At 40.7% G+C, this 18,146-nt stretch overlaps 1 protein-coding gene across 1 annotated transcript; it reads left to right on the top strand.

The window, feature by feature from the left end:
* Positions 1 to 10,572: 10,572 nt before the first annotated feature.
* Positions 10,573 to 12,686, top strand: LOC148028348 (uncharacterized). The gene is made up of 2 exons (XM_087689038.1): positions 10,573 to 10,660; positions 11,519 to 12,686. Exon 2 carries the CDS (start codon positions 11,609 to 11,611, stop codon positions 12,272 to 12,274), a length of 666 nt encoding a protein of 221 aa, XP_087545164.1. The 5' UTR covers positions 10,573 to 10,660; positions 11,519 to 11,608; the 3' UTR covers positions 12,275 to 12,686.
* Positions 12,687 to 18,146: the final 5,460 nt, after the last annotated feature.

Genomic DNA, 18,146 nt, shown 5'->3' with positions numbered 1-18,146 from the left:
AAACAACAAGGAGCCATAAGTTTTTAAAAATTTCCTCATTAGAATGACAACTTAGAACTATGGTGGTAAAGTTGACTCAATTTTAAGGACCACTACAAGGATATGAGGGTATAGCGACGGCCATTTGCGATGAGAAATAGCGGCGTTGCTATTAGCGTCGCAAATGCGACGCTAATAGCGACACAAATAGCGACGGTACCCAGACAAAAAAAACGTGGGCCGAAACCTGAGCGCGTCATTTTGCACGCATTCACGAAAGAGAGAGCGAAAGGGAGAGCGAGAGGGAGAGCAAACATCTTGCACTTGAGAGGGAGAGAAAGAGAGAAAGAGGGCGAAAGAAGGCTTCTCACCACTGCCACCGCCGTCGTTTGCGAAGAAGAGAAGGAGGTGTACGGAGGGCAAAGAGGAGCCACCGTCGCGAAGAGCCGCCAAACCCTTCTTCGAGCCTTTACGGTGAGTGCATGTCCATTCTTGCTTTGCTTTTATGTTTTCTCTCTCTCTTTTACTTGTTTTTGGTATAATTCATGTGTATTGAGAGAGGGAGAGGAAATGAGAGAGAAAGAGAGGGAGAGGGAGAGGGAGGAAATGGGAGAGGGAGGGAGAGGAAATGAGATAAGGAGAGGGAGAGGGAGACATTAAACATAATAGGAAAATGAGAGAGGGAGAGGGAGAGGGAGGGAGACATTAAACATAATAGGGAAATGAGAGAGGGAGAGGGAGAGGGAGAGGGAAACATTAAACATAATAGGGAAAGAGAGAAAGAGAGGGAGAGGGAGAGGGAGGGAGGGAGAGAGAAAGAGAGGGGGAGGGAGAGGATTCGAGAGAGGGAGAGGAAGAGAGAAAGAGAGGGGGAGGGAGAGGATTCGAGAGAGGGAGAGGAAGAGAGAAAAAACATTAAACATAATAGGGAAAGAGAGAAAGAGAGGGAGAGGGAGAGGAAAGGAGAGGAAATGAGACATGGAGAGGAAGAGGGAGAGGGAGGGAGAGGAAAGAGAGGGAAACATTCAGCATAATAGGGAAAGAGAGAGGGAGAGGAAGAGATAAAAAACATTAAACATAATAGGGAAAGAGAGAAAGGGAGGGAGAGGAAGGAAAAAAAATTAAACATACTAGGGAAAGAGAGAAAGAGAGGGAGATGGAGAGGAGAGAGAAAAAACATTAAACATAATAGGGAAAGAGAGAAAGAGAGGGAGAGGAAATGAGAGACGAAGAGGAAGAGAGAAAAGGAAATGAGAGAGGGAGAGGAGAGAGAAAAACATTAACCATAATAGGGAAAGAGAGAAAGAGAGGGAGAGGGTGAGGGAGGGCGAATAAATGAGAGAGGGAGAGGAAGAGAGCAAAAGGAAATGAGAGAATGAGAGGAGAGAGAAAAAGATAGAAAAGATGTTAAACATAATAGGGAAAGAGAGAAAGAGAGGGTGAGGGAGGGAGAGGAGAGAGAAAAAGAAATGAGAGAGGGAGAGGAGAGAGAAAAAACATTAAACCCAATAGGGAAAGAGAGAAAGAGAGGGTGAGGGTGAGGGACGGAGAGGAAATGAGAGAGGGAGAGGAAGAGAAAAAAGGAAATGAGAGAGGGAGAGGAGCTTCCAAGTTTTTTGGGAAGAAGAAGAAGAAAGATCTAAACTACTACCCTCAGTTTGTTGACGAAAAAAATGAGAGAGGGAGAGGAGAGAGGAAAAGAGAGAAAAAACAATAAACGTGATAGGGAAAGAGAGAAAGAGAGGGTGAGGGTGAGGGAGGGTGAGGAAATGAGAGAGGGAGAAGAAGAGAGACAAGGAAATTAATTGTTGTTTTTTGTTGTAATAGTAGTTTTTTTCTTTTCTTGTTTATTGTTATTTAGTTTTCTTGTTTTTTGTAGTAGTAGTAGTAGTAGTAGTTTTTTCTTCTTTTCTTGTTTATTGTTGTAGCAGTAGTAGTAGTAGTAGTTGTTGTTTTTTTTTCTTCTTCTTTTCTTGTTTATTATAGTGGTCATAGTCATGGTAGTGGTAGTGGTAGATGTGGTGGTCATAGTCGTGGTCATAGTCGTGGTAGTGGTAGTGGTAGTGGTAGTGGTAGTCATGGTCGTGGTTGTGGTCGTGGTCGTGGTCGTGGTCATGGTCATCCTCATCGTAGTCGTAGTCGTCGTCGTCGTCGTCGTGGTTGTGGTCATGGTCGTGGTCGTAGTCATAGTCGTAGTCATGGTTGTGGTCTTCGTCGTAGTAGTAGTCGTGATCGTTAAAGAAAATGAGAGAGAGGGAGAATGAGAAAAAAGAAGAAGAAATGAGAGAGAGGAAATAAACATACAACATAATAAAGAAAGAGAAAAAGAGAGAGAGATAGAAGGAGAGGAGATAATGAATGGATAAAAAACAAAGAGAGAGTGGTGGCGAGGTCCGGTGCAACACCATGAGACAGGAAATACTCCGACATATATATGTTAATCTATGGGTGGGTGGGTGGAGACTTTACATACGTTAATTTTTGCTGAGTTACAAGAGAAGAAATCCCTTCTCAAACAATTTAAGAAAGAAAAAAAGAATGATAACAAAAACAAATTGTTGTCATAATGTAGACAAAATGGAAAACGATGAAGGTCTTGTTGTTCAAGATCGTGAGGTGTATCTTAATCAGTGTGTCCCATGTCCTTTCTCTCAATGCAAGCTGGCAATTAGACGAAAACGTCGATTGTCTATAGAACACATACGATGCTTCGACGAGTTTCAATCTGAGATCATTGATCAGGCGATCTTGGATTTTCAGCAAACGGTAAGAAAAGTTAATATCAATCATGCATTGTACTCGCAAGCTAATTAAATGCCATATACAAGAAGATCAGGTGTGGCTGGCAAATTTTCTATCTAGGGAGGTAATGCCTCGTCCCAAGGAGGAGTGCACCCTTTGCGGCCAATTAGAAGAGTTCATGGGCGTGCGATGGATGGAGTGCTTGAGCCAATCCACCACTTGGAAGGTACTGCTCAATCTATACCATCAATACCACAGGAGACATGTAGCCTTCCAAACCTACCTACAATCTTGGAGCTTGAGATGGAGGCAATGATCGATGCATTGATTCCCATGGATGTCGAGACTTCTGATCCGCTTAGAGAGGAAGCATCCATACCATTATATGATGGGTGCCGAGTAACTTGCCTGAAGACACTGCTTGCACTCCTAAGTGTGCAAACAAAATACGGGTGGAGCGATGCGAGTGTGACCGAGTTATTCAGGTACCTTGTACATACGCTTCATTGATTTCTTTTCGGTATTATCATTAAAAACATTTGTGCTTTTTCAAGGTGTTTTATGATTTTTTTCAGGTTACTGAAATATCATATATTACCACTTATAAATACCATACCTGAGTCTCGTGATGATACACGATATGTTTTATGAAAGCTTGGCATGGACTACAACAGCATCCATGTATGTATCAACGATTGCATACTATTTCGAGGAGAATACGAGACTATGGAGACATGTCCAAAGTGTGATGCTCACAGGTATCGATAGGACTTGCAAGGGCAAACCATCCCTCAAAAAGTTCTTAGACACTTTTTGCTTATCTCCCACATAAACCACATGTTTCGTACGTCCGGCATGGTGAGCTTGACAACGTGGCATGCGCAAAATAGGTCCACAGATGGAGTTCAACGAATATCAGTGGATTCACACGCATGGAGTCACATTGACTCTACCTTTCTAGAGCCAAGGAATCTTTGGCTCGGTCTTGCAATGGATGGCATGAACCCATTCGGTCTACGCTCAACTTCTTACAGTGTGTGGCCTATAGTCCTTGTCAACTACAATATCCCTCCATGGCTTTCTACGAAGAAAGGACATCTTATCCTTAGCTTACCCGACCGCTACAAAGTCAAAAATATGGACGTGTATCTTCGTCCATTAGTCGATGAGCTTAAGATTTTGTGAGAGGAGGGGGTCACTATGCAAGATATGAGCAAGCGCGATGGTCAACAGTCTGCCAATATTCCAGCCATTCTCATGTGGACGATGTATGACTTTTCGGGATTCAGATATTGCTCAGGTAAATAGGCTTCCGTTCTCGTTGGTAATATCTATATTTTATCTCGTTCAAGTTTGTATTCACGGGATAGAGGTGTTGAAACAGGTCTGGTCACCTCAGGTTATCATGCATGTCCATTGTTAAGGCCACAATTAGACTCCTGAAGGTCACGAACCATGAAGAAGATGGTATATCAAGGACACGCCGCTTTCTTGCCAGAGGGTCATGACCTCAGGGAAGGTTTTCTTGGACAACCTCCAATACATATGAATGACGCAAGCTGGTACGAGCTGAAAATGGTCCACGTGGAGTCACATCCAAACGGAATGCGATGGTTCTCAGTTTTCTACGAGTTGCCATATTGGACCCACTTACAAATCAACCACTTGTTGGATCCCATGCAATGTATAGCTTGCTATGGGACCACATCACAGAAAAGAGAGACACTATAGGGGCATGAATGGATTTGAAGGAGGTAGGCAAGATGGAGGCGCTTTGGCCGCAGTCGAGTGCTGATGGTTGCGTACAGCTACCTCGCGCTCCTTGGGTTTTGTCCACTAAAGAAGAGCACATTGGGAAGCAAATAGTCAAGTCTATTTGCACTCCGATGGGTATGATGCGTTCTCTCAGGTCTGCATTTTCTAAAGACGACCAATTAACAGGGCTAAAATCCCATGACTAGCATAAGATATGTCAGGTTTGTACTATGAATGGATTGTAATTGGCGTACACATTTTGCTATTTGGAGTATAGCCATTGTTCATAATGCTTTCTCATTTGTGGCAGTTTGTACCACCGATCGCAATCACAGGATGCCTTACTCTAGAAATACGCGGGGCCATTTACAGGTTGTCGACTTTAGTGCAATGGATCTCACAGAAGGAGATTAAGATGTCCTCTATTGAATCTGCAAGGCAAGGAGCAGTGGAGACAGTCTGTCCCTTTGAGAAATAACTGCCTACCAGCATGCTCACGATACAAATCCACCTTCTTGTGCATCTTGTAGATGAAGTGGAGATTGCTAGACCTGTCCATACGCAATGGATGTTCTTCTTGGAGCGCTTTATGAAAACCCTGAAAGGCTTTGTGCGACAACGAGCTCAGCCAAAAGGTAGCATGGCTGAAGGTTGGTTGGTGTATGAGGCGCTAGTGCATATTTCACAATGGCTACCAATAGTGGATCCAGACAACAAAATGCTATGGTCGGTGAAGGACAATGATAGACTGACCAGAGATGTGGTGGTTGGAAATGGGGTAGAAAAAAGAATGGATGCTGCAATGGAAGAGAAGGTGAATCACTTTTGTATGTTGCACCATGCCTCTATGGAGACGTGGCTCGCCAGGTACGAGATCGCTAGGCAAGATTGAGAGGAAGCGCGATTTGAATTTCAACGTAGTACGCGCCATCGACCGATTCAATATCCCTAGGGCATGGAGGAGATTCCGCGGTTCATGTCAACGCGATGGTTGCATGTAGCTTTGATCGCAACGTCTCGCGAAGGGGCGGAGGTCTCAATTGAGGAGTGGGGATTCTCAAGGCAATGTAGTCCAAAGGTGATGACGTGTTTAGGATTTGTCGTATCTATATTTTATATGCGACAACTAATTTGAGTGTTTCAATGTACAATACAAAATATATAGTGCAGCATGGTCGCGCGGACGGCATTTTTACGTGGAGCGTATTGACAAACTGCACTCCACAATGGAATGTGGTATCATGGCAAGGTTCGAGGAGACGAGCAACGGATCCAAACACGCTTATAGATGAGATGGAGTATTTTGGGAACTTGCAAAGTATTGTTACGGTGGATTACCGTAGCTTCTCCATTGTGTAGTGGTTCAAAGTGGTACTTGAAGGAGATGGAGCAACAGTTCGATGAGGTCCATTTGGATTTCTCCAAATAGATTCCGAAAAAAAATGGTCGGATTTGCGCGACACCTTTGTGTTGCCGGCCCATTGTGAACAGGTGCATGAACTCATTTGTTTGTTAATTATATTACGACATGGTACATGTCACAATAGTTTAATCTCTCTTGTACGTATTTTTGAACAGGTAATATTCTATTCAAACCCTCGACAACCTCGATGGTGGTATGCTATACCTTCAGTTCCCCGAAGTGCGAGAGTATATGATCAAACCCATGTTCCGAGCATAGATGAGGACAATATGCAAATAGAGGGGTCGATATTGCAAGGGGTGGATGCCACCGAAAGCTTGGAGCATGTAGAGGAGCCAACATCGGCTAACAATGATGGAAATACAGGAGTCCAAGAATTCTTTGAGAACGAGGTGGACTCATCCTTTTGTGGTGACATGTCTATCGACCTTCCAGTGTATGTGGAGTTGTGTCAGGAGATTGACATGAGTCCATAGGATACTTCATACTTGGAGCATCTACTTACTCAATTTGTTGACTAATCGCTTATAAGGGTATATAAGATATGCATTTTAAGTGAGATAATTTTTTTAGGATTTATATTACCGTGCTTTGTATGATTTAAATTGATTATACTAACATCATTTTTTGTCTGTGTAGGTGACATTTTTGGATACTTAGATAATCAGGATGAGTGATGAGGAGTTACAAGATATCTTCATGCGCATGTCTCCAGATTAGATGGCAAGATTCAGAGACATGGCAGACCAGGAGCTGTCTCGGACATCGTCAGGCCGCTCTATTAGATCCACTTCGATGATAAGATGTTTCAGCTTTGAGCACACGAGGTCGACGCTCCAAACTTGGGCCAGAGGAAGGGAGTGCTTCAGGGTCAGAGGGGATGCTGTAGAGATACGGAGATAGTGAGTCCGCGGTTGGCATGGGATATAGGTGCTACTCCTCGCTCTCGTGGCGGTTGCAGGGAGCGTGGCTCAGGTGGTTGCTGTGGAGGGACGCGGTGTCTTTGTCTCGTCGTTCTGCTAGAGTTGAGTTACCTCTAGTATTTGTCACACCTATGGGGACGTCTACTCCAGTTACTCTAGCTTTTGCTCAGCCATATGCAGATGGCACCCCTATGGGTGCTACACCAATAGATACTACCCCGGTCGGTACATTGGATGTACAAGGGTCTCTTGGATATGCCCAGGAGCATGGACGCAGGTGGGAGAGGACCCATCTTAGGCATACCCCAGAGGGATATGCCTATCTTGTTGATGATAGGATAGGAGCCATCATCATGAATTATGAGAGGAGGAGGGTGATGACTCGCATGAGAGAGTTGTGCCAACAAGTTTTTCGGCACAACGTCTTAGATCATTGGAAAAACATATTGGAGGGGAGCAAGGACTACATAGTAGCATCCTTGCATGAGGAGTTTCCGGTTCCAGCCACAACAGATAGATTTTCTATGGGCTGGATGATGGACTGCATGCGTGCATATATGTTACACAGACGATCGAACGCACGCAAGGCACTCGAGTGGGACTGCAAAGCTTGAGTGGCTAGACGCGGATGACTGGCACCGACTGAGGGAGGAGGCTACAGATTCTCCAGGACGTTGAAGTCAGCAGCGCGAGGCAATGAGGACACAACTAGAGGCCGGAGTGGTCCATCATCTTGGGAGTGGCGGCCATAGGACATATCTAGAGAACTTTGTAAGTTTTTCTTGCTTATTTTTTTGCAATATCCTTTGTATTAACAATCATGTTTCTAATAGTTAGTATTTTGTTTTCTTTGCAGCACTCCATTACAAATTGCGATCCGATTGGCCTTGAGACTTGATATGCAGAGAGGCATGGTCTCACTGCATTGATCGACCGATTATATAGACACGGCGGCCCTGTAAGTCACTCATCTTTCTTGTTCGTAGTTACCATGTTTAATTAGAATGCATTATTGTATAGTGGATTGATGTGTAGTTGTTTCTTTTTTTTGCAGAGTCCGTTTGATGCTCCTTTGCGGCACGATGAGCTTTCGGATAGCGATGATGTATAGCTCGCCCTTGGATCCCTGGAGCTCACACACCCTTCTTTTTTGGTCGCCTGATCTATGTAGACATTTTCTATGTAGTAGTGATATCTTGCCATGATTGTACCAGTCGCTTTCATTATGCGATCATGTATTTATTTCATGTATCAGTGTTATGATTTAAGTACACTTTGTTTTTGTTTACACGAGTATTGTACACAGCGCAGTAACTATTTTGTATGGCCCAAATAGCTGCCCTGCCACAAATTTTTTCCCCTGTTAGCGTCGCTATCAGCATTGCAAATTTACCTGCATGCATCATTATTGGCATCGTTATTAGTGTCACAGAGCGTCATTATCAGCGTCGTTATTTGCGTCGGTATCAGCATTGCAAATAACGCTGATACCGACACAAATAGCGACGTTTTCGATACTAATACCGATGCAAATAGCGACGCTGATAGCGACACTAATACCAACTGTTCTATGGCTTCGCCAATAACTACGCTTTTTGCGATGACGGGGGCAAATTTTTTTATTTACATTTTCGTCGCTTTTAACGTCGGTATAAGGCCTATATCTTGTAGTGGACCTTAACAATTAATAACACAATTAGGTCATCACATATATTTGCATTGTAGGTATTGCATGAGATCTAGGCATAAGCATGCTCCTTTGATTCACCATCATCTTATTTATCCATATGTGGATCATGTGCATAGTTCTCTAAATATCCATCACCTCTTGTTTCTAACAATGGAACTCATTTTTACAACCAAGGTTTTCTTTTCAAGCACCTTCCTTGAGAATTGCATTGCAATTTTGGCAACAAAGCCTTAAACTTGAGAGGTAAATAATTACATGCTTAAACGTATATCTCTTATATACATGTATAGTATTTTTCCACAAAAACAACAATTCTGGCAATGAAAGATGAACTAAGATTTTCTTTTCAAGCACCTCCCTTGAAAATTGCATTGCAATTTTGGCAACAAAGCCTTCAACTTGAGAGATAACTAATCACATGCTTTAACATATAACTCTTATATACATGTATGGTATTTTTCTATAAAAATAAAATTTTTGGCAATGAAAGACAAACAATTTTTTGAAATGTAAAATGAAAAAAAAAACATTGCAATCCAAGTTATTACTATAATTATGGGGGACTATAAATGACCCTATGATTGCCCAACTTTTCTCAAGGACCCTTATAGTTTAACCTAATGAGTAAAATTTGCCTAAAAGAAAACTATTGTTTACAATACGTCCCCTCTCATAGTCAAATGCCCATACTTTGATGAGTAAAAGACTATTACTCATTAACCTAATTCGTTAGGATAAGGAATTAAATTTTCAAATATTTAAATTTAAAAATGTAGACCAATAAAATACTTAGCACTTGCACATGATGTAAACTTATTATTAGAATGCATCACACAATAAACTGCTACATAAAGCGGCAAACCTTAAGTCTTAAGCTTGAAAAATAAATATGAAAGAGATAAGAATCTAGGCTTGATAATGATTCCATGGATATTATGCCTTTTAATGATGTTAATAGACTTTCATACTTTGTCATGTGATTGGCATAGTTGTCTCTATAAGACCGACAAGAGTTCAGTATGCCTCATGCAAGCAGACTTATAATGCACATGCTATTAGTTATTTGACTATTAGCTATAGTAAGTTGTCCTTTTAACACTTTTTCATCATAGTGATTAATTTCACTCACACATGTCACTACTCCCTCATCTTGATATATCAGACACAACTTAAGCATCATGCATCGAATATAGAAGCCTCTTCATATGTGACATCATACATGAAATCATAATGTGTGATATCAAATCATACATTGTGTCTCTACATGGTTCGGCCTAGGGTTTGTATATTAATATATGATATATACATAGTAAACTCTAATGCTTTCATAATTATTCTTTTATGTGTCTATAAAATTAGGAGGAGTCCATGCCTACAAGCTTGCAAAATTAAAGGCATGGCTTGAAATCTCTCCATAGCTCCATAACCTTTCCTATAAGCTTGAGTAATTGGGATCACCTATAGCTTGTAAGAAAAGTCCTCAACTTATAGGCATGGACTCTAAGCTTATAGGCATGGAATACAACCTTGAAAGCTTTATTGATAAACTTGTGGACATGGTTAATTCTAGGTTTTAGGAGAGAGACCGTTATTTTATTTGTAGACAAGTAGTCTAATTGAATGATAATATTTCCAAGATTTTATTTAGGAAAACAATGAATAGGCATCTAATCTAATAGAGTGAGAACACATTGCCCTTAAAACAATCTTGCAAACTTTACGAAAGGACAAACCCAAATCTTAAAAGATACTATTGTTGACGTAACAAGTGGCCAAATATTACAATCCAAGCATTTTTAAATTAGACCTAATGACTTTCAGCTATGACTTGCCAATGCAAAAAGGGGTGAAAACAACTATCACAACACATTATAGATGCAATTATAACTCTTGAAAAGATTTGTTTGAATTCTTTTTGATGGATGATTTGAAGAGTGGTTACACAAAAGGTAGAGCACATTCACACAAGGTAGAGTGCTCCCAATGAGCCATAAAAGTTGTATGTAGTGGGTAGAGAGCTTACACTTTAGAAAAAATGTACACCTACCATGAACCTTGGAAAACTATTCATGATTCAAGTGGTCCCTATTATTACAAGGCCAAATCTTTGATCCTCAACTTCCTTTTTCAAGTGAAACACAAATCTTTGTAAGTGGATGGTCTTTTTTAGGGTTTGAACGTTTGGCTTGTAGCCTTGCAGAGCTTGAATATTGGCCAACAAAGCACCTTTTAAAATGAGAGATCTTTATGCTTTTCTCAAAAAGTAGTGGGCATGTTGGTTTTTTGGTGTGTAGCCACCTTAAGGTGATGTCTAAGTTTCGAAAGAGTGCTTGTTATAGCAAATGCTATTGCAATCACACAATGATAAGGTGATTATTCTTCTTTGGAAAATTATTCCTAGTTAATTTCATAAGGTAAGTGATTCTTTTTTAGACCAGTTAAGAGCTAATTTAGTTTAGTTTTAGTGCAAAAATTTTAGCCTATATTTCTTCTGATAGCAAATAGTGAGAAAGTGTTTAGCTTTTTGAAATGATAGCGGTACTAGGAGCTCTCCTTGAAAATAAAGGGGCAGTGTTCTAGGCCATACCAGTACGCACTTGTTACAAAAGTGGACCACATCGATCATGCACAAAAACATTGCTGGTAATCCTATGGGGCATGGAAACTATGGATTTTTTATTTTGGAACCAAAATATTTCCAATCACATGTATGTTTTCCATTTTTATAACAATTGCTATTCCATTAGATGTCTTTAACCTTCCTTAAATTATGGAGTTACTTTTTCCTTTGAAAGAATCTATTTACATTGCCCCGGATCCTTTCGAGTCTCTCCAATCTTGATGCGTACTGCGTTTTCTGCTTTGTTAAAACTCTCGCTCTTGCTTTTTTTCGCTCATGAGCCGTCTTTCGCTTTGCCTGAGAGGTTTGGATCATGAGAGCCCCAGCTATGGCCGATGGCCATCAGCAGAGGAAAGTATATTTGTCTAAGGTGGATGTAATTGCAGGAGATCGGAAGACTCGATCCGGACGCGCACCCTCTCGCAGCATACATATTCATTGGCTGCGTCAAGCTGGGGGCCCTGCGGCCAGACATCATGATCACCGGTGATGATCATAGTGTAATTACTGCAGCTAATCACGATATTAATACGATCACCGGTGATGATCGCATGAATATGAATGTGAGCATCATGCAGGGACGCCCGCCCCAAGTCATCACCTTGACGAGTGAACAGCACGTACATGACAGAGAAGATGAATGGACTCTCATCACTCCTCCTTTCAGCCTCGCTTACTCCCAATCAAGCCCCTTCGTGCAGGACCTGGAAGGCAAGCTGCGGCTTGCCATGGAAGCTTTATTAATGGCCGCAGAGGAGTGCATGAATAGACGCCTATTGGCCACTGCAGAAGGCAGAATTAAAGATTGTCATAGGCCGCATGATGACAAAGTCCATATCCATAGTCATGATGATCTGAGAATAGCTGAAGGAGGATCACACTTATTGGATGATCACCAAGGAGCTGATTTTCCTGTTCGGGCAACCTGCATCACCGTAGAAAGGCAAGGTGGTGCTTCACACTTACTGGAACAGCAAGAAACTGATTTGCCAATCAGAGCAACCTGCATGCATGAAGATGTTAATGAAGGTGAACAGCTAGAGTTAATGGAGCTGGCCTTGGTCGATGAGGGTAGAATTAGTCCAACCAGGGTTGCAAGCTGGTGTAGCTCTCGCAGAAGGGGAGTTAACAGGAGAGATTGAAGAGTTGTATTACTCCGCTCTTGAATCCGATGGAGATGACGATAAGCGTGTCTCTAAACAAGAGAGGACAAGAGAAAATGATGAATATCTTCTCTTGGCATAAGAGAAAATTGAGGAGATGAGTATAAAGGCAATCGCAGCGTGGGAGATTCTGCAAATTCAAGTGAGCCTTGAAGTTCTAAAGACACTACTTTCATGACTTGAACAATCTTTGGCAAAGTCCCTATGGTGACATTAGTCTATGAGAAAGGCATAGTCATCTCTAACAATATAAGAGGCCCATAAATTGTCATGTGTAGTTTTGAGTGTTCTCAATTGGAGCTCAATTATGAGAATTCAGGGCCCAAGATATTTGGGATTTTATCAATACCTTGTACATTAAGGATGTGTTGGATGAAACATTGCAAATGAATAGTTGTACATTAATTAAAATGTGTTAGACTCAAAATTGTGAATCAATACCTTGTATGTTAGAATGTGTTGGATGTAACATTATAGTTAATCTTATGATCATGTTCTATGCATCTCATTATCAATGTTATAATACAACTATGATGCTTAAAAATGAAAGTTTGCTACTATTAAGCTCTTATTTCACTACAAGGGATGAAGGGTATACCAATGTAAGTTCTAGTGAAAATACACATAAAATGTTTCAAAATATCATGCCTTGCCCTCATGATAGGAGTGAAAGTGCTTACAAATGTAGACATATTGGGTGGTGGGTGTCCACTCAATCGATAGTCATAGAATATGTATCTTCATAGCACCTCTCAGAACCAGTCTGAGTATGAGGAGGAGAGGAGGTCCACGGCTCTCCACAACAACCACCAAAGCCACCATCCCCATCAATCAAGTAAAGAATACTTGAGGTGTCTCCCTCTATGGCCAAACTAGAGCATCAACTCCTCTTGCCAAAGATTGATGCATCTAAGCATATTGAGGCAAAATGTGAGGATGTCAACCAAGACAACTCCACATTTGCTCTATCTCTGAAGCATGCCATCTAATTTGAGATATACATATGAAAATTACCTCTAGCTCCTCATATTTGAATGCTTGACCCATACTCCTCTCTGAAGTGTGGTGACGTGCACAACCAAAAATTAGTTTACACTTTGTTGACCACTAACTCGTAGACCAAGATTGCTTGATCAATGATTTTTAGCTGAAACTCATAGTAGTATCACAATGGTCTATAGACAAACAAAGTTTTTAGAGAATTACAAACTTGCACTAAAAGCAAGGACATAGGACATGATGATTGAGTTTGCCTCTCAATTTCCAACATCGTGATCATCATCATTGGTCATTTTTGCTATAAGACGAGCAATACATAATATAGGATGTATGTTATGTTGTTGCTCTCATTCTCTTAATTTATCTTTCTCTCTCCCTCTCCTTGTCACATTGAAAGACACATATGGTGATAGGCAGAGTAAAAACATCAATGTTAGGATTAGTAAGAAGCATTGCAAATAGTGTCTTGATAGATCCAACCATACTATATTTGGATCCTAGTTTATTAACCTAAGATATTTCATCTAGTGAATCAACAATGACACTATCCATCTAGACACTCAATAAATTTTTAAATCCAATGCAGACCACTGTGCATGCTTATAGTTATGGTGTTGTAGATTGGTTTTGCAAGATACTCATATGAAGCACTTTCCTACCAAATGTAATGTGTTCATGCTTACATACGATTATTTGCCACAACTATCCATTGCTTGTAAACTCAAGGAGTAATGTGAGGTGCCTCCTCCAACAAACTCAGAGGATTCCTCTTAGTTGTTCATTGAAATTCATATCCATGCACATCATCATCCCATCTTCCCATGGGAATCATTGGACTTAGTTGAATATGGGAATCTGAGTTCTACTTCATAGAGGAAGCATGGACAAGTCACCCCTAACATCAATCTAATGCCCACCTAAGAAAGACCACTTTGTAATCAATCAAAGGTAGGAGTGAGGTTAACACCACACTTGGTTTAAAGAGAGTGAGAGATGGGGGAGAGTGTAACTCGATCCCCCTACCCATAAGGTAAAATCTTAGCTCTCGCCCCCTAAAACGGTTTTAAACCCACTAACTAATCCTACGAATATTGGGAGGGTCACGATTTAATCAACGCTTTCCATTGATAGGTCACATCATACGGTTTTGAGAAACTTATGGGCATGTTATCCGGGTGCCACCTTTTTAGTATTCAAAAAAAGGGAATTAGGAGATTCCCAAACTCACCAATATTTTTTTTCTATCTAGTGTCGGAAAGTTACTTATCGGGTCCACCCAGCCATAGGAGTCCAATCATCAAGATTGAAGCCTCCCACTTTCCTTGATGGGGTTTACTTAGTTTTCTAATTAGCAAAGCATACTACCACACTGTTTGGACATATAAAATAAGATTCCTTTTGTTACTCCATTAAACTGGGTTTGTTAAACTCAATCTTTTGCACATAACAAACAATTTGGAAAATCAGATACTTTATTTCATAATAACATCCAGAATCATCACTTCGCAGAGTGGTACAAAACCATCTTTCTGCAGAAAGACACCGTCCTAGGACCTTCCAATGCCTCGGGATTGGACTGTATGTGATCACATTCCATCTGCAGTCAATAGGGAATTTACTGGTGCAGAGCCCCTCTAAGCTTCCCTGAGCCTCCGGAGCCATCCCACTTAACAAGGGCACTTACCACTGGGCCCCTTGCCCTCTCAGGTGCTCGAATGATCAAAAAGCAAAAACACCTATCTTTCTCAAGAGCATAGGACTCCCACTAGCAAGTGAGTTATTCCGCACTCCACAGAGTGTTAAGGAGCATTGGGTTGGGAACCTGAACGTCCCAAACTACCATAATCCTTAACTCGTCCCGTCTGTGCAAGCACAAAAACATAAGAACCACAATTCATCATTCAAAATCCAAAAGCAGTCATAACCATAAGTCATTTTAACACACTTGTCAATGCGATGCATGGAATCTATCCCCTCCATCAATTTTCATGTTCCTTCCTAAAAAGTAATTGATAATACTAACATGTTTTTGTAAATTTAAGTATGTTTTAATTGATCGTAATCTATGTAATGGACTAGTCTATCTCTCATTAGGAAATTGTAGAATTAATAGCTTAAAAAGTAATCCTTCTTTAATGTACTAAACCTAATTATCTCCGTTTGGTCATCCATCGTGATTATGGTTTATGGCCGCATCCTCGATTTGTTATGGGACAGCTGGTTCTTTGGTTTGAATGGGTTCGGGGTTCACCTCTGCTTGCACTTCAATATAATTTTGAGTTCCCTCAGCATTGGCCATTTCTTCACGTTGGGGAGCTCTTTGAGCGTGACCTCACTCAGCATCTCGACATCTTCTGGGAGCCATGGAAAAAGCTGATGGATTCGAGCAGCGCTCCCACATAGGTGTGGAGAGAGAGAGAGAGAGGTTTAGCTGGTTGCAACAGAGCTTCCTCATGTCAACCAAAAGAGATACTTCTATACGGTTTGTTGTTGTGTCTGCATATGTTCCTAACGTAATGCTTTACCCGTGTTTATATAGTAACTGGGGGAGTAAAAAGAGGACGTTTTCTTTTTAGAGTTTTTGATGAGAGGGAATGCTTTCTTTTAGCTTTTTTTATGAGAGGAAACACTTTCTTTTAGCTTTTTTGATGAGTCATTGATGATGTCAGGGAGGGGCTCCATTTTCATAGCAGGAGGATACAAAATTTAATGAATATATGGGCGAGCACTATAGGTCTCATCGTCGAGCGGTGTTACTCCAAGGCTTACAAGGCAGTGACCAAGTCATAGACCTTGGCATCTTGGCCTTGGCATACTTGGCATTGGGCTACAAAGGCTTCATTGGTGCCATTGTCTACGCATGAGAAGCTCTCACTAGCTTGTAGGAAAATCTTCCCGAGAGGTCACCCATCCCGATAGTATTGTCACCCAAGTGCACTTAACTGCCAAGTGACTATCCACTAGGCTAGTTATTTTTGTTGCTCTATACTACAAACATAGTCTTAATAAGCTAGTCTTGGGAGGGTCTTCCAAGTCTTCCTTCCATGAATTGGCATATAATACCTCATTAATAATAACAATTATCTTCATAATGAGAGTCAATTTCATAATTAAAGTTAGTTTTTAAAAATGTACAACATAAATCAATTTTCTTTGAAATGTATACGCTTATTAAAATAAACTAAGTAATGGGGACATTACAATCTTCCCTCCTTAAAGAAATAGAGATGTCCTCAGCTCGAGAGAAACTGGGGGTATTCTTTTATAAGGGTTACCTCATCGACCCAAGTGGCATCCTCTTCAAGATAATCCTTCCATTGTACTAGGTGTTCTCTTAGGATTCGGCTTCTTAGAGGTTTCTCCCTTGTATCTAGAATCTTCTCACGTTGCATTTCCAGAATTCCTTGAGCAAAATAACTATTTTTTTATCATTAAGCACATGATTGGGATTTGGTACATAAGGTTTTATTAGGCTTACATGAAATACATTGTGAATCTTAAGATGGGGTGGCAATTTAAGCTTGTAGGCTTGCCTTCCCATTACTTTGATTACGTCATATGGTCCACAGTACCTTGGAATAAGCTTTTTGTATTTCCCCAAGGATAATGAGCTCTTGTCGGGCCTTACCCTTACAAACACCATGTCACCTTTCCTGAATGTTCTTATGGATCTTTCAAGATGTGCATAGGACTTTTTCCAATCTTGAGCAACTTGGATGTCATGTTGGATCAATTGGATTTGTTGGTCCATCTCTTCAAGCATAGCTTTAGAAGCCTCTACCGTGAAAGTGGGATCTGAGAAGTTTTGAGGTATATGCCATTCTTGACCATACAAGGCTTGAAATGGTGACATCTTGATTGTTTTTTGAAAGGCAGTGTTATAAGCAAACTCCACCAAGGGTAAATGTTCAATCGAGCATTTCAATTCTTTGCCACAATAAGACCTTAGAATATCTTCAATGGTCTAGTTCACCCTCTTAATTCACCATCATTTTGAGGATGATAAGTAGTACTGAAGGATAGCTAGATTCCAATTGCTTGGAATAGGCAAGTCCAAAACTTAGAGGTGAACCTGGAGTCTCGATCACTGATTATGCTCTTTAGCAATCCATGTAACCTAAATACTTCTTTGATACAGACTCAAGAAATGTCAGATGACTTATAGGTTGTTTTGATTGGGATCAAGTGTACAACTTTTGTCAATCTATCAACCACTACCATACTGAAATCATATCCACCAATAGCACTAGGTAATCCAACAACAAAGTCCATACTTATTGGCTCCCATTTCATTTGTGGCATGTTCAAGGGTTGTAACTCTCCAAGAATCTTGATCCTTTCTGCCTTGACTCTTTGACAATTCAAGAACTAAGTTACGTACTTTAATACATCCCTTTTTAATATTGGCAAGTGATAGCTCTTACGAATTGGGTTGAGTGTCTTGGCATACCCCAAATGTCTTGCAATGGGGCTGTCATGTGCTTCCCATAAGATCTTGGTCTTCATTGCTGGTCCTTTTGGGGGAGACAAAGGCGATCGTGGTAATATAGAAGACTATTGCTAGCACGATAATCCTTAATCTTAGACCTTTCTTTATCAGAGCTTTCTTCTTGAAGTACCTTAGACATGAGTCCTTCATATTCCTTATCTGGAGAAATAGCTTGGCATACAAGCTCAAGTACAAGATTATCAGGTATGGATACGGTTCTTAAGCTTCGAACATCTACAACACTATTAAGAAAGGCTTTTCGACTTAAGGCATCTGAAACAACATTGTCCTTCCATAGATGATATTTGATTTTAAAATCAAATTCTTGCAGTATCTCTATCTATCTTCTTTGCCTCATGTTTA

Source organism: Lygodium microphyllum, chromosome 12 (assembly GCF_053477565.2).
Source record: "Lygodium microphyllum isolate KBCC chromosome 12, Lygodium_microphyllum_v1.1.10, whole genome shotgun sequence".
NCBI classification, from domain to species: Eukaryota; Viridiplantae; Streptophyta; class Polypodiopsida; order Schizaeales; family Lygodiaceae; genus Lygodium; species Lygodium microphyllum.
Note: the sequence above shows the minus strand (reverse complement) of the source record. Positions and strands in the feature narration are given on the sequence as shown.

Bases quoted from the DNA above. Each gene is read 5' to 3' on its own strand.
- LOC148028348 (XM_087689038.1), top strand. From the start codon at position 11,609: ATGATCACCGGTGATGATCATAGTGTAATTACTGCAGCTAATCACGAT.